General features: G+C 34.8%; 2 protein-coding genes across 2 annotated transcripts; one reads left to right on the top strand and one right to left on the bottom strand.

The window, feature by feature from the left end:
- The first annotated feature begins 11,726 nt into the window (after nt 1-11,726).
- Nucleotides 11,727-19,021, top strand: LOC122595002 (heat shock protein 90-5, chloroplastic). Its single transcript, XM_043767280.1, is given in 20 exon segments — nt 11,727-12,056; nt 12,915-12,988; nt 13,182-13,307; nt 13,392-13,485; nt 13,582-13,665; nt 14,066-14,209; nt 14,364-14,480; nt 14,681-14,728; nt 14,942-15,016; nt 15,124-15,228; nt 15,316-15,456; nt 15,549-15,641; nt 16,191-16,268; nt 16,359-16,613; nt 16,739-16,841; nt 17,400-17,416; nt 17,418-17,575; nt 17,662-17,767; nt 17,994-18,083; nt 18,579-19,021. Coding segments are annotated over 20 exon segments (2,385 nt in total). The 5' UTR covers nt 11,727-11,780; the 3' UTR covers nt 18,780-19,021.
- A 1,548-nt stretch (nt 19,022-20,569) lies between these two features.
- Nucleotides 20,570-22,083, bottom strand: LOC122597343 (F-box/FBD/LRR-repeat protein At1g13570-like). Its single transcript, XM_043769945.1, has 3 exons — nt 21,367-22,083; nt 20,964-21,122; nt 20,570-20,881 (listed from the first exon to the last, which is right to left on the bottom strand). The coding sequence occupies exons 1-3, from the start codon at nt 22,081-22,083 to the stop codon at nt 20,570-20,572; spliced, it is 1,188 nt and encodes a 395-aa protein (XP_043625880.1).
- Nucleotides 22,084-24,048: the final 1,965 nt, after the last annotated feature.

Here is a 24,048-nt window from a genome sequence, read left to right as displayed (position 1 = left end):
TATAAAACTCTATATTTCTAGTACTATTTTTATGTATTCATTTAGTTTTAATTAACGTATTTGGCAACCCCAGAGATTGATATAATTAAATTTTGTAGTTTAGGAAAAAAAAAACATTTCTTATTATTATGAAAACTGTTCAGTGACCAAGAATAAAAATTATGGCTCCACTATTGGTTAGTTAATTAGCTGTTTAAACCAAACCATGCATGCAAGCCTAGCAATGACTTTAAGATAAGAAACATGACAACTTAAAAAAAAAAAAAAAGAGCGAAAACAGAAGACAAATACGCTCACCTTTGCAATGAAAAGCAGTTAGCAGGGTGCTTGCAATCGCAAAGATTAGTAACGAACTAATAACTATAAACCTTAACGTCGGCATTTTCATATTTTATGGTTGATCGATTATGGTATCTTAACTTTTAAGCATTCAAATAAACAAAAAGAAGAATGGAGAAGAGAATGATATGCAGGTTCTGAATAGCCTTATATAGACTCAAGAATTAGTCAAAGAAATGGTTTAAAATGTTCAAGTTAGATCAGGGTTTTGCAAATTTACATGTATTCTTAAAGTTATCAAACTGGGGACCAAATTGTTTGGTGGATGCAATTTTATAAGCAGTTTACATTAACAATCGTGTCAAACCCCATGTGTCTAGTTTCATTAACTTATATCGATCACCGATGATGCCGATGATCTCGAGAAGTTTTGCTGGCCACAGAATTTTTGAACACGAATCAGAACATGGCTGATGCCTCCTTTATTTAAAAATAAAGTTAAACATTTTAGTACTAATTTTCAAACACCAATATTCATAATTGCTATATACTCGGTACCAAATTGGTTGTATACAGAGTATTTATAACTTTTCAAGACTTGTAAACTTGATCGATATGATTTTAATTTCCATTCTTTTGTTGTGATAGACACTATACTATTAGTTGCATTAGTTATTTTAATATATTATTATATTTAATATTAATTTATTATATACCCGAGACTAGATAAAGGCAAACTGATCGTATTAAATTCACATGAACTCCAGCAACAATAACTAAGGAAAAAAACATAAAACTGTAAATAACTTACAAAATACAACATTTTTTAGATCAAAAATTTAATAACCATGGTGTGCTTAAATAGTCCAACCGATGCTATATTAGCGAATTCTTACCCATGATCATGGGCCTTTAGGGGGGTAGGATTGGATGCGGAGAGTGGCTCGGGCCCAACTGACCCCGAGCGGGCACACCGCCGCCAAAGGGTCGGGGTGGGGAAAGGGGGAAGGAAATTGGGGTTGGTTCACCGAAGAGAGAGAAAGCAGCGTGGGGCCAAGCGCAGGAAAAAGAGCGAACCAAAGATGACGTGTCCTTTTTGACCGTTCCCAACGGAAATGAAAATAAATTGGGGTTGGGGTGAGTAGCGCCACCTATTTTGGAGTGATTTGGGAAGTTTGAGTTGAAAGGTTTTTATTGAAAAATGGTGATGTGGAAATTTGGGGAAGATTAGGGAAGTGGTAACCACTCCCGCCCCCCCTTAGAAACAAAAAGACCCGAATCTCCGTGTTTGGTCAACATAAGGTTATAAGTCCCGGAAGAAGGCCTCCAAAAAAACCATAATTTTGAATAAGTTTTTTCTTATTATATACTATAAGTAGCAGCTAATAGCAAGCATTGTGATTTTGCAAAATCACGAGCATAATACCTTCCGATTTTGAAATATAAAGAATATCTTGCGGTTCTATAAAATGGCAATGAACATCTTGTGAATATGCAAAATCGGCAAGAAATATCATGTGATTTTGTCAAAGTCGCAAAGTAACTTTTGTGAGGCTTTCAAAATTTCGTTGGGTACTCTATAAAAAAATCGAAATAATACCGTAAGGATCGGTGAGAAGTGTACGGGAACGTGGAATGCAAGATACGAGTGTCCTGTGCCTGTCTGCCGCCATGCATGCCTTTCAAGAAAACTTCTTCTCATTAATTCATAAACTATAAAATTCACTTGTACTTTTTGTCCTCTTACTACTGGAGAAGAATTTCGATTTAGGTTCCCAACATAAATTTATGCATAAATCTAATTTTATAAAATAAAATTGGTTTGTGGGATTTCCAAGCTGGGAATAATGGTGGGTCTATGTACCAAACCTTTCCTTTTTTTCTATTTTTTTAAAACAAAATAATCAGATGTCATGTTTTGCCAATGGGTTGATAGCCACATACCTCTAACGAAGGCTTGTTTTTTGGGTAGCCAAGGATCGAATCTAAAGGGGCGCACGTTTTACCCTAAATGACATTCAATGCCGTAGATGTTGTACCGTTTGACGATCTATTGGGGGTTTTTCCTGCAAACTATCGCGATGACATCATGCCCGGTAGGTGTAGAGACCACATATGAGATAAACAGACTCTGACAAAAAAACGAACTAAAAAAAAATGTCATGTTTGACGGGTCAAATTAAATTGAGTAGAAAAATACGTATTCACATTTATCTTAATTTCATAAAAAAAATACTATACATACATAGAATCAATCTATGCATATATCCCTCTCACCCCATAATCAATTGAGCAACGTAAACGAATTTTAGGTACCCACAACGTTGTAACATGTGCATACGCAATATGTGTTTTCGTTTGTGATTCCCAAGCTACCACTAAACTATGTACCCATTGGGTTTATATGTATTGTATATATATATATTTTTTTGTATCAGGTTCAACTCTAATCATACCGGTTCGGTTTTTAAAATATTGTGAATTAAAAAAAAGATACTTGGGCTAATTTACTTGACATAGTGGATTGGGCTTTATGATACGGTATAAATAAAGTTGCTTTTTTCACAGATCTCGGGCTAAGTAGGGTCTGTGGCTCCGCCTAAAAATATCTTGCAAACATTGACCAATATATAAGTGAATTTTGTCTGAATCAATTGCAACGTGCCCAAGCTTTGAAATTATCGTTTTCACTTCCAACTCTACATGGTGTGTAAGTATATGTGTATTCATCATAACGAGTTTTATTTTTTTATTTTATATATTTTTTTTTGACTCAATATGATGTATACCGGGGGAAGTGATATTAGTACCATACAAATTGATTAATTTACCACAATCATGCATTGACTGTTTGTACAGTGTGCTGTAATATTTGTATTATGTGGTAAATTAATCAAGTTAGGTGGTACGAATATAACTTCCCATACCGGGGGTTTGTTGGGTAGAACTAGTAGAGACCACCATTATAATTGCGTGATGTAATGGTAACAACTACATCCTGTAATTTCTCAATTTGTTAATTGATGCTACTTTGAGTCGATAAAATGAGCTTTATATAACTTTTAGTGAAACTTTAGCTTGTTAAATTTTTAAAAATAATGTTTATTTAAATTTGGAAATGTTAGAATTATAATTAAAACTAACAAAAAAAAGTTTACAATCAACTTAGTTAACTGATAGGATAAATAATATTTCGTATTCTCGGATAGTAAGTATTTAATAAGTTTGAAAAATTTTCTTTTCTCAATAAGGTGAAGCAAATTTGTGGTGCCGCTGTGGTGTACTGGTGTGGTGTGTATCACCCGTGCCACCCCACCATCTCACTCCACGACCTTAATCAAACCCCCAACCTTCCAAGCATTGAGAATAGGATGGTTCATAAAAGCCCAACTTTTGTGCTCACATTAATTTGACTATTTGAGACGTGCTCACCTTGTATGGGCCCAACCCAATGGACTTGTTAAATCATACTAAAATCCTACTCTTTTGGTTTGACACCAGAGAAATGATCAGATGTGATCATTGCCTCTCATTTAATCATTTTCCCCTTTGTATTTCTTTTAATTTTATGATACAAGTCATACAACTAAAGTCTAAAGATACGTAAAGTTATGTATATTATAATTATAATGCTTATAATATAATGAAATGATAATGATAGACGGTACATGTTTAGAATACCTCTATTTAAGTTGGATTTAAAGCCATGTCATTTCATCTCCATTCTCCACTTTCAGCATGCTTCTTGTATAGGTATAATGGTATATCTATAGAATGTGTTTAGGAAAACCGAAAATAGAATGATTATTTCCATGTCTAAAGTGAGTTCTTATAACTTATAAGCGACACCATTTTTTAAGCTTTCACAAGTTTATCATATCTTAGTTTACAAAAGTAACCGGAACTGAATGACTATGCAAATTTATATATCTATGAAGTATGCAACTGTATTTAAGTTGACCACTGATGAAACCAACATTGACGGATATAAAGAAATAACTTGGATAGATATAACCAATGTATAGTTAACGCATTTGATAGAAACTTGAGCTTTTTTGGGTAAAGCGTGAGGTTCAATCCATGATAGGATGAGTTAGAATTACTAAAAGTAGTGTTACATGTAAAATAATCAAATAAGTAATAGGGAGCTTTAGTGTAATAGTCATAGTCCAGGGGGTCTTTGTGTAACAATTGACGGTTATTCTATTAGAATGGTCAACGACTTGTATCGGCTATATAAGCCCTTTTTCAGCTCAATATTAATCAGATATTGATTTGATACAAAATTCCTCTTTTCTCTCTAAATTCCTAATTTCTGCATATTAATTGGTATCAGAGACGTCGTTCCAGCGTTGTCCGATGCGTTATCATCTTCTCCGGCGAGATTTCCGATCACCTCTTCGACGGAATTTCACTGGTTCTTAAAAAAAAATCACAAAAAAATCAAAAATTACAGAAAAATCACAAAAAAAAATTCATTCAAAACCCTAATTTTTCGTAAATTCTTCATAATTCTTTCAAATTCAACAACAATCCACTTCAATTCTACAAAATTCTGACCTAATTTTGAATTTTTTTTCCTTCAATTAATTCAATTCCTATTCAGATATGACTACTCGCAATCAAGCTTCCGATATGGAACGAATGCAGAAAGAGCTGGCATCTGCACAGGAAACGATTATTTCTCTGAAGGCATCAGTTGATAAGCTCACCAGAAACATGGATAAACAAGGATCGTTGATCATTCATGGAGAAGATGAAAGAAGTAACACACATCGCTTAGCTAAAATTGATTTTCCTAAATTTGAAGGTGATGATGTGGAAGGCTGGAGCTACAGATGTGATCATTTTTTCATAACTGATGCTACTCCTGAAGAGAAGAAGGCTCGTTATGCAGCAATGCATATGGAAGGCCGTGCATTGCAGTGGCATCTAGCATATATGAAATCGAATGATAAAACTATTGATACAATAGGCTGGACAGAGTACTCACGCGCTATCACTGCTAGATTTGCTCAGACGATGATTGAAGACGCCATGGGAGCTTTGAAAGCTCTTACTCAGACAGGTGAACTCGATGATTACTGTGATGCTTTTGATGCATTACTGAATAAGGTTACAATTTGTGAGGAATATTCTATTAGCTTGTTTGTAGAGGGATTAAAGCCTGAACTCAAGTGTGTAGTGAGACTGTTTAGGCCTAAAACTCTAAGAGACACATATTCCCTAGCAAAATTACAGGATAATGCATCAAAAACTTTAGGCGGTAAGTATGGAGGTTTCACTAGTAGTTTTAGTGCTAGAAATGCAAATACTAGAACTAATGTGTTGACTAGTAATGCCAAACAACCTTTCCTACCTACTCCAGTTAATGCAATCCCTTCTAATGCTTTAGTGCCTAAGAAGGTCACAAGTAGGTTTATGGAGGAGAAGAGGGCTAAGGGTGAGTGCTTCTATTGCAATGAGAAGTTTGTGGCAGGCCACAATAAGGTCTGCAAGGGTGCCTTGCAGACCTTATTGTGGCCTGCCACAAACTTCTCATTGCAATAGAAACACTCACCCTTAGCCCTCTTCTCCTCCATAAACCTACTTGTAAATCTATCAGTTAAATCTACAAGGAAAATGAGATGGATCTGATAGATTTAAACACCCCTGAGCTCTTAGCTGTCCAAGGCAATCCACAAATATCAATAAATGCAATTTTAGGAATTCCTTCATTCAACACTATGCAGATTGTGGGTACTATAGGCACTAGAAAATTGCACATCTTAGTTGACAGTGGCTCTACTCATAATTTCATGAGTACAAGAGTAGCAGAAAAGGTGAGGCAGGGTATACAACATGTTTCTAACATGTTAGTATCAGTGGCAAATGGTAATAATATGGACTGTGCCAACCTTTGTAAGGAATTTCAGTGGAGTATGCAAGGCAATTGGTATATGGCAGACATGTTAGTTATAGCCTTGAACAACTATGACATAGTGTTGGGTGTGCAATGGCTATCTCAACTAGGAGACATTATATGGAATTTCCAGCATTTGACAATGCAATATAAGATGAATGGGAAGGATGTAGTACTGAAGGGCAGTCAGCAGCAAGGAGTGAGTTTGTGCTCTATTGAGAAATTGACCTCATTGCTATCAACTTCTACCAAAGTAGTTCAGGCTCAACTATTTGCTATACATAATTCATCACAAGAAAGTGAATTATATCAGCCTGTGGTAAAGGTGCATCAAGAACAGGGCACACAAGTGGGATTAAGTGCTTTACTGCAGAAGTTTGCAGATGTGTTTGAAGTCCCAAAAGGTCTACCACCAATTAGGACCATTGATCATAGAATTAACCTTAAAGAAGGGAGTAAGGACTTGAATCTTAAGCCTTATAGATATCCAAAGTTGCAGAAAGATGTGATAGAAAAGATGACTAAAGAATTATTAGATTCAGGAGTAATAAGGAGTAGTACTAGCTCATTTGCAGCCCCTGTAGTACTAGTGAAGAAGAAGGATGGGAGTTGGAGAATGTGTATTGATTATAGGAAATTGAATGAGGCCACAATTAAGGATGTATTTCCCATTCCTCTCATTGAGGACTTATTAGATGAGTTACAAGGAGCAACAGTTTTTTCTAAGTTGGATCTCAGATCTGGTTATCACCAAATCAGAATGCATGAAGATGATGTCTACAAGACTGCATTCAAGACTCATCAGGGACATTATGAATTTCTGGTCCTCCCTTTTGGTCTCACCAATGCACCAGCCACTTTTCAAGCTCTTATGAATCACACTTTTAAGGAGGTAATGAGGAAAACTACTCTGGTATTTTTTGATGAGTATATAGTGGAAATTGGGAGCAACATTTGATTGATTTAGAGGTTGTTTTGGATATTATGAGAAATAATTCATTGAAGGCAAAACAATCCAAATGTTCTTTTGGAGGTGATAAGGTAGAGTATCTTGGTCATATCATCAATAGAAATGGAGTATCTACTGATCCTAAAAAGACAAGAGCAGTTCAAGAATGGCCTGTTCCTACAACTGTTAAACAGTTAAGGGGATTCTTGGGGCTGGCTGAATATTATAGACGAATTGTTCAATCATTTGGTATTGTAGCTAAGCCACTCACATATTTATTAAAGAAGGATTGCTTCCTTTGGGGTCCAGAGGCACAACATGCATTTGATCAGTTAAAAATGGCATTGATTTCTCCTCCTGTATTGAGATTACCAGATTTCAATAAAATGTTTGTCATCGAGATTGATGTTTCCTCTAAGGGTATAGGAGCAGTTTTGCTTCAAGATGGTCATCCCTTGGCTTATATTAGCAAGGCTTTATCACCAAGACGGCAGGGTTGGTCTGTATATGAGAAGGAACTTCTTGCCATTATTTTGGCTGTGAAACAGTGGCATCATTACTTGATTCATGCCCATTTTATGATAAAGACTGATCATAGAAGCCTCAAATATCTTTTGGAACAAAAAATTGTGACACCTTTGCAACAAAAGTGGCTTTCTAAATTGTTGGGATACGACTATGAAATTGGGTATAAACAAGGAGTGGAAAATAAGGTGGCTGATGCTCTCTCTAGAGTGGAGAGTGTGGAAATTATGCAGATGGGTGTCAGTTTTATTCACAGCTTATTATGGGACAGAATCCAGGATACTTGGAAGAATGATAAGGATGTTCAAGATGTGATTGCTAGATTGGAAAAAGGAGAGCAGGTCCCTCATATGACTTGGGATGGCAGAGTACTTAAAAGGAAAAATAAGCTCTTTATTCCAAAAAATGCTACATTAAGGACATATATAATCTCTTATTGTCATTCTTCTCCCACTGGAGGTCACTCAGGAGTCAATCCCACACTGATCAAGCTTAAGGAATTGTTCTATTGGAAAGGAGGTTATAAGGATGTGCAGAAATTTGTGAAGGAATGTACAACTTGTCAAAGATCAAAGAATGAGAATGTAGCATACCCTGGGTTGCTACAACCACTGCCCATTCCTGATACAATCTTCAGTGATGTTGCTATGGATTTCATTTTTGGTTTTCCAAAGGTTCAAGGAAAAGATGCAGTCCTTGTGGTGGTGGACAGGCTTACCAAATATGGTCATTTTATTGCCATAAGTCATCCTTACACTGCTGCTACCATTGCTAAGGTTTTCATGGATAATATCTTTAAATTACATGGCTGCCCATCAACCATTGTAAGTGATAGAGATCCTGTATTTTTGAGTCAGTTTTGGAAGGAGTTTATGAGATTGCAAGGTGTAGAGTTACATATGTCCTCTGCATACCATCCACAAACAGATGGTCAAACAGAGGTGTTGAATAGATGCTTGGAGGCTTACTTGAGACATATGTGCATGGATGATCCTCAGCAATGGGTTAAGTGGTTGCCATTGGCTCAATGGTGGTATAATACCTCTTGGCACACTGCTATTAAGATATCTCCACATGAAGCTTTGTATGGAGTTAAACCTAATATTCACATTCCATATATTCCAAATGATACAACCATTGTTGCAGTGGAACATACTTACAGAGATAGAGAAGCAATGATTCAGAAATTGAAGATGAATTTGGAATCCACAAGGAACAGGATGAAGCAATTGGCAGATGCTCACAGGTCTGACCGGGAGTTCAGTGAAGGAGACTGGGTTTTTGTGAAACTTCATCCTTTTGCCCAACAATCTCTCAAGGGTCATCATAACAGGAAGTTGTCACCAAAGTATTTTGGTCCATTCCAAATTGATAAAAGGATTGGGAAGGTGGCTTATAAGTTGCATTTACCTGATTCTGCTCAAATTTACCACACCTTCCATGTGTCACTTCTCAAACAGGCCCATGGTCCACTTCCTAAGAGTGTTCCCCTGCCTACTACCACCAAACCTCTGCTACAACCAAAAGCTGTGCTAGATAGGCAGATGATCAAACAGAAAGGCAAAGTGAGTGCTAAGGTTTTGATTCTGTGGGAGGGTCTACCAGTTGAAGATGCTTCCTGGGAGTTCATTGATGTTGTTCAAGCTCGTTTCCCACACTTTGATTTTTGAGGACAAAAATCTATAAGGGGGAAGTATTGTTACATGTAAAATAATCAAATAAGTAACAGGGAGCTTTAGTGTAATAGTCATAGTCCAGGGGGTCTTTGTGTAACAATTGACGGTTATTCTGTTAGAATAGTCAACGACTTGTATCGGCTATATAAGCCCTTTTTCAGCTCAATATTAATCAGATCTTGATTTGATACAAAATTCCTCTTTTCTCTCTAAATTCCTAATTTCTGCATATCAAGTAGTTTAGCAATAAAGTATTTGTCGCTATATATAAAAATAAATAACTATAATTAAATCCATTTAAAGTGATATGTAATGATGATATTAAGCATTTGTTTCCGTTATATTACCATAAATCTATACATGTTTAAGACTATTACACAAACAGCAATGTAAGTTATATCGTCTAATAATCAAATAAAACATATGTCACAGTTATTGTATTGCATAACTGATTTGAGGTATTTGATGATTTTGTAACTAGAAGAGATTAATATGACGAATTTATGGTCTTCGATCATTAAATATTTACTGGTAATCCATAAAATATAACTAATTGAAGTCACATATATAACACATGACTAAATATCAGATTTTAGCTACAAACCCTTTAATTTTGTGGAACTTATATTATGAAATTTTAAACACGATACCAAATATGGATTCTAACCTCATATAAAAACTTAAAAAGTTAAGGTTTATAAACATTTCGGTTTACAACAAACTAGATTGGTGCCCGCGCAATGCAGCAGCGGTAACGACGACGGTGATGGTGTGGTATTAAAATAGAAATAGATGTTGAATTTTTTTAAGGACATTTTAGTCACATTCTATAAGATAGAAATAAAGATGTATTAAAATGGAAAGTAATTGTGTAATTTCAGGTTCTTAAAATTAAGGAGGCGGAGGGGAAGTTTGTTTTCTAAAGAAGTATAGATGTTTCTGCATGAGAGATAGATACATGCTAATTTTTTTAAGGACATTTTAGTCACAGTCTATAAAATAAAAATAAAGATGTATTAAGATGAAGGGTAAATGTGTCATTTCAGGTTCTTAAAATTAAGAAGGCGGAGGAAAAGTTTGTTTTACAAAGGAGTATATATATATAGATAACATAGATAACGGATGTAGAGATTGTTAACTTACCACTTTCATTACCGCCGTTTATATTGTTTAATGAGTATGTAAATGTAAAATTCAAATAAGTGTCACTAAAAAAATAAAGAATTCCTTAACAAACAAAATACAAACAAATGTTTAGAAACTCATTAGGCATATGAGATGGATTAATTAGATTAAAGTTTCATGTTTCTCTCTATATTATATTGATCACATATTAGACTGAAACGGGTAGTTGATAAAAGTTCTTTCTAATACTTTGTAAGATCTTAAAATAAAAATAAAAAATTATCAACCACCTATTTATGATATTTTGTTTAACTTACAACATCAACCTGTTTATCATTAGGCACTTTCAGTACCGATAATAACTTGCAATTTGATATTAACAAGTCTCCTTATCAGGCAGAACGAACCATGACTTTACTTTTTTAAATGAGACTTGTTGTCTATACATATCATAACATTCGCAATTATATATATATAAGATTATGCAGACAATGTGTTTGATTAAATGTCTGAACTTAAAACAGAAAACGACAAAAATGAAAATTACAAAAACAATAAACCACATGGATGATTTTAAAGATGTGGGGAAGAAGAGAAATGAAATGATGAAAATTCCTCTTACATGACTTGCACGTGTGAGGACTTAATAAAAATAAGAATGAAATGCAAACCATAAAGATAATTTTGATCAAATATTTAATAGAGAAATAAAATTATAAAAATTACCATCCACATGAACGATATTTATACTTGGCCCTTCATTTTATTTTGCAAATGTCATAAGTTTAACTTCAACAATGTTAACCATAATCCGAAAAATGAAAAAGTAATTTATTTTTTACTATTTTACAAAGTAGTATTTATAGTATTGTATATAAATCAAAAATTGGGTAACGATTTTTTTTAAAAATTATAAGCTTAAATTTTTTTCATAATCTATAAGATGATATTGTGTGAAAAATCTAAAGATAAGATTATCATATTTATATGATTTTTAAGCTAATATGATAATTAAAGAGATATAACATAAGTTAATACAATTTACCCAAAGTATATGAGTAATTAACACAAATGAAATGAAGAAACAAGTAGTACAAGATAACGTAAAGGCTTGATGAAATGGCAACATCTACACCTTACAATATACTAATCCTCAACAACAATTAAAAAACATCCAAACACAGCCGTCCCTCTTTCTAGAATCATCTTCCAATCCTCTCTAAAACCCCCAATTATCTTTCCTCATTTTCCCAAAGGGGGGTTTTGTTTTTTCACTCTACTTTCTTCATAGGGTTTTATCTTATCTTCTTCATTTTTCTTCAATATGGCCCCTGTTCTAAACAAGATAACTTTAACACCATCTTCTATTGCATCACTCCCACTTTTTTCATCAAAATCCAATACTAGTCATAATAATAATAAGTTATATTTAAGAAATGCTTTTTTGCATCATAAAAAAGGTAACAACTTTTCTTGTTCTGGGTTGAAATGGGAAGTGGGTAAAAGAGGAAATAGTGTGGTTGTTAGATGTGAAGGTGCTGCTGTTGCTGAAAAAGAAGCCCCTGAATCTTCGGAAGAGAAGTATGAGTATCAAGCTGAGGTGGGGTTCTTTCAAGTTTTAGTCTTTTTTGGTTTTTCATTACTTTCTGTGTCCAAAATGGTCAATTATTGACTCAGATGTATCTGTTGTGTGTGTGTGTATATATATATATATATATTTATTGATAATTTGATTGAATGGAAATTGAATCAAGAAACCTTTTTATTTTATTCTCAAGTTTAGTGTCTTAAGCTAAGATTTAGGCTGACCAATTTTCATAATTGTTATAGGGTAATTAGTTTTTGTGTTTATATATATGTTCTTATGATTAGCTATTGACTGGAATTTAAATCAAGAAATAATTTTTTTCATGTGTAGAGGTCAATTAGTTATCTTGTAAATTGTTTTAATGAAATTCATCTAATAATTTATATTTTATTTATCTTGTGTTTTGGACATTTTTATAGTGTAGTTTCTTATAATATATAATTTTGAAAAATGTTTTTGTTGATAGTTTTTGACTTATGTCATCTAATGATATGCATATATGTGACATAATTTTGTTGTTTAGGAGAATTAGTTGTGATGTTACAAGGCTTATAAAAGAAAAAGGTTAATACTTGGCTAAAAAGGAGGTGTTGTTCTTATTGGCTTTTAAAGATTCATGAGTGCTTCTGAAGTTCAAATGTTATCCACCTTATGTTGACTCACATACACTAGTTTTTTTAATAACTTGATGACATGGTTTTATGATTTTGATCGGGGTTTTGTATAATTCATTGTGATGTTACAAGTCCGTAAAAAGGTTTTTGCTTGGTTGAAAAAAAGGTTCGAATTTATGATGGTGTTCTCATTTTCTTCGAAAGATTCTTTAGTGGTCCTGAAACTGTGTTTTTTTTTTTAAATTTGTGGTTGCAGGTTTCTAGACTGATGAATCTAATTGTTCATAGTTTATACAGCCACAAAGAAATTTTCCTCAGGGAGCTTGTGAGGTAAAGACTTTATTTTGTGCTACAGTGTTAGATATTATATGTAATGAATACGGTTTCTTATCATTTGGTTGCATACATTTTTTTTTTCAAGTTTCGAGTTTTAGTTTGTATGCTCAAATTTTATGAGTTTGGTGCATAGAGTAGAGAAATTTTAGTTTTAACAATTTTAAGTGTTTATTTTCTTTTGATTCAGTAATGCAAGTGATGCTCTTGATAAACTGAGATTCTTAAGTGTAACGGACCCATCTTTACTTGGAGATGCTGGCGATTTGGAGATCCGTATCCAACCTGATCCAGAAAAAGGGACCATCACAATTTCGTAAGATTATATACTCTCCAGAAGTTTCCTCTGTTGAAGATGTATATTTTCATTTTAAATAATTAATATTATTATATTCTGTAGAGATACTGGTATTGGAATGACCAGAGAGGAACTAATAGATTGTCTTGGAACCATTGCTCAAAGTGGAACTTCTAAGTTCTTGAGTGCTCTTAAGGTACTTTCTTTGCTGTTCATACAATTACTAAACCAACAAAAAGGTCATACATCAGTTTCTAATATAAGATCTTCTGTGCTTCTTTGTGTGTTATAGGAGAACAAGGATCTTGGCAACGATAATAGTTTGATTGGTCAATTTGGTGTTGGGTTCTATTCGGCTTTTCTAGTTGCCGAAAAGGTACCTGATTGCTTTTTCTCTTTAACTTTTGATAGTTCACAGCATTTGTCCTCGGCCGGTGGCAATTTGACCCCTTTCCTTGTGAAAGGCTGACGGTGATCCTCTTTGTAAAAGGATTAAGTTGAACTAGAAGTAGTGTAAAAGGAACAGGACAAAGGGTTCTATGTTTAACAGTTATGACCGTCCAAATGTTGTCAAAATGGTATTTCTCAATGCATAAAATCTCATATTCATTTCATTAAATGATAAAGATTTACATCAACTTGATTAAAAAAGTTGTAAATGTTTTTCACTCAATAATTTAGTTATTATTGGGCCGTATCCGACCCACCTATTTTGCTATTGTTACTTTATCTACTTGGTAGTGGATTTTAAATGCTTAACTCTCGTATGCAATCAGGTGGTTGTGTCTACAAAGAGTCCCAAATCAGACAAGCAGTACATTTGGGAAGCATCAGCCGATAGTAGCTCATATGTGATTAGAGAAGAAACTGATCCCGAGAAACAGCGTCGTCGTGGAACGGAAATAACACTTTATTTGAAGGTACCTTAATTGTTTTCTTATAAAGCCCGATCCTGGTACATAAAAGACAGTTTCTGATAATAAAGATATTGTAGCTATATTGTAAATTTTTCTGATTGGTTTACATATATTTTAAAATTGTTCAAGTTGAATTGATGATCCCTATTGTTTATAGGACGATGACAAATACGAGTTCACAGAGCCAAGCAGGGTTCAGGGTCTGGTGAAAAACTACTCCCAGTTTGTTTCTTTCCCCATATACACATGGCAGGAGAAATCAAGGACAGTCGAGGTAACTTCTATTTTGATGGACAATTATTCCGTGCTGCAATTAGTATTTCAAGTAATCAAGTATACGATTCTTTTATCTTAGTCTGTATGTTACGTAACACATCAAGAAAATGGACCCATGATCACATCACATCGTATTATAGATAGACACAGTGAAAAATGTTATCTAACCAATCCTAACATTGACTTCATTTTTTCCAGGTTGAGGAAGAGGAAGAACCAAAAGAGGGAGAGGAAACACCACCTGAGGTAATGCCTGGAGAGCCAAATAGAAATTTGATTAGCTTATTGTGAATGAGGCAATTTTGACCCATCTATTTATTAATAGGTTGATTCTGGTTGTGTTTTCTTTCGGACCAACTCATCCGTTAACTAACTCATTGGCCGTACCCATATTGGCACCCCTAGCTTAATTGGATTTTTTAGTAATGTTGTCTGTTTGCTCCTTCTGCTGGTCTCCAGGGTGAGAAGAAGAAGAAGACAAAAACTGAGAAGTATTGGGATTGGGAGTTAGCCAACGAGACAAAACCTATATGGGTAAGTTAGATCATAACGCGGTTACATACTTCTCCTCATGGAATCAAAGTAACAGTTGTAGTGACTTGTTTGCTTGATAATTCACTAATTATATGGTTGAAACACAGATGAGAAATCCCAAGGAAATTGAAAAGGATCAATACAATGAATTCTACAAGAAGACATTCAGCGAGTTTCTGGATCCTCTTGCATACACTCACTTCACCACTGAGGTACTTACTATCTCTTTTTTTTTTTTTAATTTTTTTTTTATAGATTTGACATAATATCTCATGCATCAACTGTTTCAATGTGTGCAGGGTGAAGTGGAATTCAGAAGTGTAATTTATATCCCTGGAATGGCGCCAATGAACAATGAAGATGTAGTCAATCCTAAAACAAAGAACATACGTCTTTATGTGAAGCGTGTATTCATTTCAGATGATTTTGATGGTGAACTGGTAAGAGTTTAGTCACTAATTCAACACCTGGAATTCGTTACGACTTCTTGACCTTATTATATGAAATACTTACTGTGATTCTTGGCATGCAGTTTCCCAGGTACTTGAGCTTTGTGAAGGGTGTGGTGGATTCTAATGATCTTCCTCTCAATGTTTCTCGCGAGATTCTTCAAGAAAGCCGAATTGTATGTTTATAATCTCATCTCTACATGATAAAATTACAATATAAAAGTGACCAGAGGGCAGAGGTGGTAAGTTCAAGCCATTTGCTTGCGAACTGCCCGAGTAAGGTCATGTGTTAATGCTTTTTCTAACGGGTCACAACGGTGAATTGAATAGAATAGCGTAAGAGGAAATATGCCAAGTTGGTCAAACGGGATGAAAGTTGCCCAAAGTGTTGTGTAATTTTACCGCACATTACTCTGATGTCATTGTAATGAAACTTAGGTAATTGTTAGAATTTTTGTTCCTATATTGGACAATCTGATAGACAAAAAGGGTTTCAATACGACCTGACTTGTTTTGTCCCGCACTAGAAAGCATCTCCCATGGACATAAACCCCTATTGACCCATTATATGAACAGCGTGACCACCTATTTTGCCACCTCTGTTAATGAACGTCGCAAACTCTTATGCATATCTTGGTGAAGTTTTAGTCTTACAATTTTGTGCAGCAAGTGTCACATGAGTATATACTGAAAGCATTCTCCGCTTTTTGTTTCTTGTACTTTAGGTAAGGATAATGCGAAAGAGGCTTGTTAGGAAAACTTTTGACATGATACAAGATCTAGCTGATAGCGAGAACAAGGAGGTAATAAGAAAATTCAATGGATTTTGTTTTTTCATCTTCTTTTATCCTTTATGATTTCTTTTGAACTCACATTTGATCAAATAATTTCAGGATTATAGAAAGTTTTGGGAAAATTTTGGCAAGTTTGTCAAGTTGGGATGCATTGAGGACACTGGAAATCATAAACGAATAACTCCACTGCTACGATTTTTTTCATCAAAGAGTGAAGATGAGCTGATAAGCCTGGATCAGTATATTGACAACATGGATGAGAAGCAAAATGCCATTTATTATATTGCCACCGATAGCTTGAAAAGTGCCAAGTCTGCTCCTTTCTTGGAGAAATTGGTGCAAAAGGGTATCGAGGTATGCCTCTTACCATAGTTTATTTTTGGATTAACATATAAAAACGAAAACTGTAAAAATGAAACAGTTTCTTTTTTGATTATTTTGGTTATCAAGGTTAAAAAAATCTCGTGAAAAATCTGCAGGTGTTATTTTTAGTTGAGCCTATTGATGAGGTCGCTATTCAGAACCTTCAGACATATAAAGAGAAGAAATTTGTGGATGTGAGCAAGGAAGATCTCGAGCTTGGTATGTTTAGTAGTAACTGACCAACTGTTACTTGCTGATTTAAGATTTACAGTGTTTAAGGGTGCGTTTAGTTGCAAAAATCTTTCTCAAATTTTCCGTTCCCATTTTTCACGAAAATGAGAGGCTTTTCGTTCATAGTAAACCCTTGAAAATTTTTGAAAATGCAAAGAGCTTTCCATTAGTTCCCCAAGGGAGTTTCTAAGTTGGTAAACATAGTTTTCTGTTTTCAGTGAGTTATTTTGGAAAACTCAGATTTGAACATGTTTTCTGTTTTCCATGATTCCCTTGAAATTCTTTCTAGAAAACATTCCTACTTTTCTACTACTAAATACACTCTAAATGCTTTTGATTTCACATTTTCGTTAAAAAGAATAATTATTAACACGAGATTTTGTATGCTGGTTGTTGTAAATAATATAGAGGGTTAATGCGGACCTTTGGGTCTGTTGTTGAATATCCAGTTTTCAGCAGTTCTATTACACATTAATCTAGTGATGCATTAGTTTTTTTTTTTTTTTTTTTTCTTTTTTTTTCTGAAGAGGATGATTAATGTTGCAGGTGATGCGGATGAGGTTAAAAGAGAGAGAAAATAAGCAAGAGTATATCCTTCTTTGTGATTGGATGAAACAACAACTTGGTGACAAAGTTGCAAAAGTACAAGTCTCAAGCCGTTTGAGTTCTTCTCCATGTGTTCTTGTGTCTGGCAAGTTTGGATGGTCTGCCAACATGGAACGGTATGTATTGTTTTGGTACTTGTAATGGTGACTGTATTCTTTCCCCGATTGAACGTGACATGATATGCATATCTTAAAATTTTCAGGTTAATGAAAGCACAGACTCTTGGTGATACTTCAACCTTGGAATTCATGAGGGGAAGAAGAATATTGGAAGTCAACCCAGACCATCCGATCATCAAGGACTTAAATGTAAATACCTTCTTTATCTTATTATTTTGTTTTAATGTTCATTGTTTGGTATCACTTGACTATTTCCATTTTTACAACCCGAAGTTGACTTACTAGTTTGCCTCCCTGTCATTATGGGAAGGTAGACATTAGTAGAGTGTATCTTTCCCTCCGAGAATTTTCTATAGAAGGAGCCAATTGAGTTGCTCAGATAATGTTTAAATTCTCATGTGCGTGAATACTGTAGGCTGCATGCAAAAATGCACCTGAAAGTGGTGAGGCCAAGAGGGCTGTGGATCTCTTATATGAAACAGCTTTGATCTCTAGTGGATTCACTGTAAGCTTCTTCTCTCTTCAATGCTTGATTCTCTACTACTCTTGTATTTAGAAGTGGCAATTTTGAGTTTGTTTCCTAGGGATGGGTTGAATCTGGTTATGGTTTATTTTTAATGTGTTATGCAGTTGGCTCAAAAGGGAAGGTCAAATGAGTCTTCCAAAGTGTATTTTTTTGATACATGAGACCATTTGGTAAAATTCAGTTAATATTGAAATCGTATATTTTAAACTGGTTGAAAAGGATACGGCCCTTCTTACATCTATTTGAAAAAATTGTATATTTTGACACTCTAGTTAGGTAATTATTTATATAAGATACTATTGTTTTTACAAAAAGTGAAACGGGTCTGCTCGAGGTCACCCGTGACCCCGTGTTGTCATGTACAAGGAAAGTAGCTGTTTTGGTCCGTAATCTAACTTTCCCGTCCACCTAATTTGCAACCTCTACTTGTAATAATCTGTTTGTTGACTTATGTGTTATAATCGGAATGTATAGCCTGATAGTCCGGCTGAGATGGGTGGGAAGATTTACGAGATGATGGCGGTCGCTCTTGGAGGAAGATGGGGACGAGTCGAGGAAAGCGAAACTGCTGCTGATTCAACGGAATCAACTTTAGAATCAGCATCTGAAGCCACCGAGACAGAAGTTGTGGAACCATCAGAAGTGAGGATGGAAACTGACCCTTGGAATACTTGATTAGGATTTAAGTTCATAGAATAAGGAAATTGATTAGAGGCAGAGTGGTTGAAATTGGTGAGGGAGTAGAATTTTTGGTTCGAAAATTATGTTCTTATATATGTGATGATCGTGTTCTTATTTATGAAGTTATTATGTTCTTTATCTCCATGATTGGCATCGAGACTTAGTCAAATTGATGGGAGTATTTTGTACTAGTCTTTTCAGTTACATTAAGATTTTATCGAGATGCGTTTGTCGAAGTTGTGATGCTGCATGTTTCTGCTGTGTTTTACATTTTTCATACTAGCAATACTTTTGTCAACTTAAATTTTCGAGAATCGAAGATGTAAACCAACACGCTTTTTTGTTTTCCGTCCCATTTGAGTTGTCCTATTTTGACTGGTAAGTCTTTTTTTTCCGACTTTGACAGTAATTAACTTTGTTTATGTTATATATTAGTTAATGAAAGTTATAGCAATGAAAATTACATTTTAAACTCAATCAATTCATATATGTTAGATCAAGTGTTATATAACATAAACAAAGATATTTTCGGTCAAAGTCGGAAAAAGAAGACTCAAAAAGTCAAATTAATACACTTAATATGGGACGGAAGGAATATTTCGTTAATAGCTTTATTGATACACATGTAATCTTTTTCTCTCTCTCCACTCTCTGGTCTTCTCACCTCTAACAACTCTTACTCTTGGATCGGAGCTTGAGCCTATGATTTCAAGATCCAAATCGAGTATTTGAGATTGAGAGTTTGAGATCGAGATTACTCCCATCCGGTTAAAGTTTTCATTCCGGTGGATCTAACCCTATTTTTCACTCTTTGGGCCGGAGGTCCCTCCCACTTTGGTGGATCTGGAAGCAGCTTCTCTACCTTTGTGTAGGGTAAGGTCTGTATACATAATACCTTCCCCGTACCTCGGCTTATACTGGGATTGAGTACCGTTGTCGTTATCGTTATCGTCATGTAATCTTTTGGGGCGGTATTGGTGTATATTCTATGTATCCTTTTGGCTATGGTCTCGATAGCATGTTAATAATATTATGCTGATCCGTTCTTCTGCTGGTATATAACTCTAACAAATGTGGTTCAAACAATTTCAAGTAGAAAAAAAAACCTAACTATGTTCTCGTAGAATAGTTTTGTATCTAAATCCGTTTTATTTTGTTCTACGATTATATTACTTTACATAAAGGAAATAAAGTAAAATAAAGAAAAGAAGAAAAAAGAAGCCTTTCAAAGAAAGGAAAAAAATGTATTTTTTATTTGGGGTAAAGGTGGTATTTTGTGAATCAAATAAGCTCGTTTTATGGCTTTCTTGGATAGCAGTCTTGTCAACTAAATTACTTCCTCGGGAGGGTTTTCCAATAAATCAAGTTGTCTCCTTTAGAAAAATCTAGTGTGGATTTGAACTTGGTCCAGAAGTCCAGAACCCTCTCCCTCTTCTCGTTGGCTTGGCAACGGCCAATCCGTTCTGCCTGAAATCAAATGTCAGGTCCCAACCATGCTATCTCTACCTCTGTTCCTCTCCCTCCACCCCTCACTGGATGTGGCAACGGCCAATAACCGTTTTGCCCGAGAGATCAATTGTGAGGTCCAAACCATGCTACCTTGTTGTCCAATGCTAAATTAATTACATCAAAATTAGTCATATCGTTTCTCCTTTCGACAATTTAATAACATAAGGTGTATCCAAAACTAATATCATAGCATCTAAAATATACAAGCAGATGGAAAAGGCATGCCATGCACAGTAGTCACAAAATCAACACAAAACAGGAAATGTAAAATTGGTTCAAGAATACATATAATCAAAAACTGATATCTTCGCTACATGGGAGGCTCGATGGAGCTGCAACAATTTGCTAGCAAGCTCAAACTTCAGCTCATACTTTTTGTAATGGCTCTCTATGGACGAGTTGCATCGAATAGCAAGACTCTTTAGCATGGGGGAACAAGCCAGCATACACTTCATCAAATATACTTCGTTTTCCAAATCTTTTATATAGTCTAACTTCACATTCCGAAGCTGCAACTGCCCCATTGTGCTACAGTCTACCTCTTGGGAAAATAGGAGAGGTAGTGGGACAGCATTCTTGTATATAGCCTACATGATAAAAAAGTATTCATGTACACATGTATGAGTTTTTAAGAGGAGCGCGTAGTATCATGCATAACTATTCACTTACCGAGATATGAAGGGTCTGCAAATTTCTGCAGCCAAAAAGCAACCCAAAAGCACATGATAACATGGAATTACTACTAAAATCCATATCGAATAATGACAGAGTCTTGAGGAATGGGAAGGTGATGCGGACTGGATTTTGAGCAACATTTTCTGGCAAGAACTACAAAAGGTACATAGAAAGCCACTTCAATTGGTGAAAGTAGTACCGTTACAAATAAAAAAAAAAAGTAAAAAAATAGAATTGGTGAAAGTAGTACACAATCCAAGTTGCAATATTGTGTAAAGTGAAGTTCAAAGACCCATCATAGTCTTACGGTCTTACCTTGCAGTTTTCAAAAACCTAAATAAAGCTCCTGGAGTTTTGGAAGAAGAGAGAGATGCTGGAAGACAGTGGAAAGTCTGACCGTGTTGATATCGTCAAGCAAATACAATGCCAAACCTAAGAACGTGACATTTTCGAGTTTTGCAATCTCAACCAATTTCATTCCCCCTCTAAGTTTGGTATTTGCAATTTTCAGAGTTTCTAGTAAGGGGCATTGAGCGATTAATTCCCCACATCTATGGCCTTGAAATCTTACATTAAGCAATTCTAAGCTCAATAGCTTTGGAAAACCACAAAAATAAGAAGGAAACAAAACACAATGATGAAGTTTCAAACGATTCAACTCTAGACAAGAGAAAAGATGGGTAGGCAACTTTACCGGTGTTTCACTCCAATTTAGTATGACGAGATCCTTAAATCCTCCTAGTCTAGATAGGAACATAACCCAATGATGAATATCCTCATCATCTACTTTGATGTCTTTGGGTATACTGAGGGAAAATTTTGTAACTCCACCTTCAAGATGAAAGAGAAGTCTACTTATAATTATATTAGTTTTATCAAAGTGAAATTTCCGCCTAAACAAATAATGAAAGAAGTTTGCATCAAAGATGAGTTGGGTGAGAAGAGTCCACTTAAATCTCCAATTTGTTGACAAAATACTAGTCCTCACCGCGTCTCTTAGCGGCAAACGATCCATAATATTAGTGACCACATTCTCTGGTATCTTGTTCATAACATCTTCTCCTTCAACTTGTGGTGAAACTCTGGATGCTTTGCGGCGATGAACCACTTCCATTTTTATATATACTAATAATGATAAAATAAACACATGTATAAGGTTTTTGCTAATTTCAGTTTTGCCCCAAATTTCTCACAGTAAAACCCTAAATCAATAAATAACTATATACGTAAAAATTAGTAAATTATCTTATTCGTCGTATCATATAGGCTTATTAATTTCTATATAACTTCCATTAGATTTCCCAACAGTTAACATTTGGTCCTTCCATAATATTTCTATGTGTTTAATTTGAGTTTGGCTACATTTTGTTGCAGTAATATTCAATCTAAAAAAAACTTGCAATAATAACTTGTTAAAAAGCTAAGATTGTATTTAGGAGTTGAAATCGAAGTTGTAATTTTAGAGCCGTTAACCGAAACTTATATTTTTTAAGAGATGCTTGACAATGTAATAGAGTTAATTGCAGGATTTGTCCCTGTGGTTTACCCATTTTCGTGATTTACATGCATCATTGTTAAGTTTTTTTAAATAAATCTGTCCAAACTTGTCATATTCTTTGCACGTTACGTCCCTGTGGCTAATGGCATTACTATTTGGCCGTTAAGTTGACGCATGTGAGTTGCACATGAGGGCAGTTTTGTAATCTGCCACCCACAACCAGCTTTGTAATCGCATGATTCATCCTCGTGGTTTGTCCATTTTAGTGGTTTACATCTCTACTCAAGAATTTTCGTGAAATAGATCCGAAGTACACAAATTTGTTGCATATTCTATCCCTGTGATTGATGTAGTCAATTTTTTCCCGTTAAATGGAATCACGTGCCACACATGTGAAGGTATTTTCGTACAATCTCTTCAATCTTACATCTATTCTTTTTCTCTTTCTTACTTCTTACGACTCTATCAAAATTAATTCAGTTTTTCTTTCCTTGTTATTTTCACCTATCTTTCACAGATCATCAAATTCCCCTTTATTCAATTTCCTTATAATCGAATTATTTTTGAAATTAATTCTTGTTATATTTTGGTTGTTAAGACTCGAACAATAAGAAACTGCATATTAATACACATCCAAGTATAAAGACAGAAGGCCAAGAATCCCATAAATATATATATATTGGGTATATATGTTAATATGTATATGTAAATTCGTAAAATCCCATAAGTATATATATATCAAATAACAAATTTGGAGACCCTATGTATCACAGTAAGCAAATATTTTATATTGCTTTTCTAGTATTCTTATTTATTCTCACTGTTGTTGCATTTGAGTATTATTTGAACTTGTAGGCTATACTCCACGAGGCTGGCAGAGAGCCTGATATTTAAGTAGACTGCAACATGATAGGGCAGATGCAGCTTCGGAGTGTGTCGTTAACAAATTTTAAGGGCAATGAGAATGAAGTTTGCTTGATCAAGTCTATACTTGCACATTCCCCCTTCCTAAATAAGATAACTATTTATCCCAGTTCTTCCCTAATTTCGTGTTTCTTGTTATTGTTTATTTGGTTTATCTTATGACTCTGGCAGCACTATGAACTTTCCTGGTGTCACTGTCAACTTGTCAAGTGCTTTGACAATCAAATATGTGTTATCTTTGAGAAACTTATTGTGTTGTCTTATGTTCCAATATTGTTTTTTATATTTGTGCCGTGCCTCGAAAGGGAGAAAAAAAAAAGACATTTGCCATTAACAAGTAGCAACAAAAGGAAATGGCTGGTGCAGCCCCTCTTCCTTGACTCAACTCAATTTCTTTACCTGACCTAATTGGCAATTCATGGTTCTTTGGCCCTTTAAATAGATGCTACCTTATGGTGAATCTGGAAATGGAGGAATGATGCGACTCATGGATAGCATTACAGGAAGAATAAGCTCCTTGATATCAACATTTTCCCTCGGGCCAGGGCCGGCTTTGAAAGGGTGCAAGGGGTGCTAACGAGCCGGGCCCACTCCTCTTTAAGGGCCCACTATCTTTCTATGACGTGATATATATATATATATATACACTGTGTGTAG

Source organism: Erigeron canadensis, chromosome 4 (assembly GCF_010389155.1).
Source record: "Erigeron canadensis isolate Cc75 chromosome 4, C_canadensis_v1, whole genome shotgun sequence".
In the NCBI taxonomy this organism is placed as follows: Eukaryota; Viridiplantae; Streptophyta; class Magnoliopsida; order Asterales; family Asteraceae; genus Erigeron; species Erigeron canadensis.
This window is presented reverse-complemented; position numbering and strand designations above follow the sequence as displayed.

Excerpts from the sequence above, each read along its gene's own strand:
- LOC122597343 (XM_043769945.1), bottom strand. The coding sequence starts at position 22,083 with ATGGAAGTGGTTCATCGCCGCAAAGCATCCAGAGTTTCACCACAAGTT. Across the intron at positions 21,123-21,366 it reads TGCTTGACGATATCAACACG|TTCTTGCCAGAAAATGTTGC; the intron begins GTCAGACTTTCC and ends TACCTTTTGTAG. Across the intron at positions 20,882-20,963 it reads TGCAGACCCTTCATATCTCG|GCTATATACAAGAATGCTGT; the intron begins GTAAGTGAATAG and ends TTTATCATGTAG.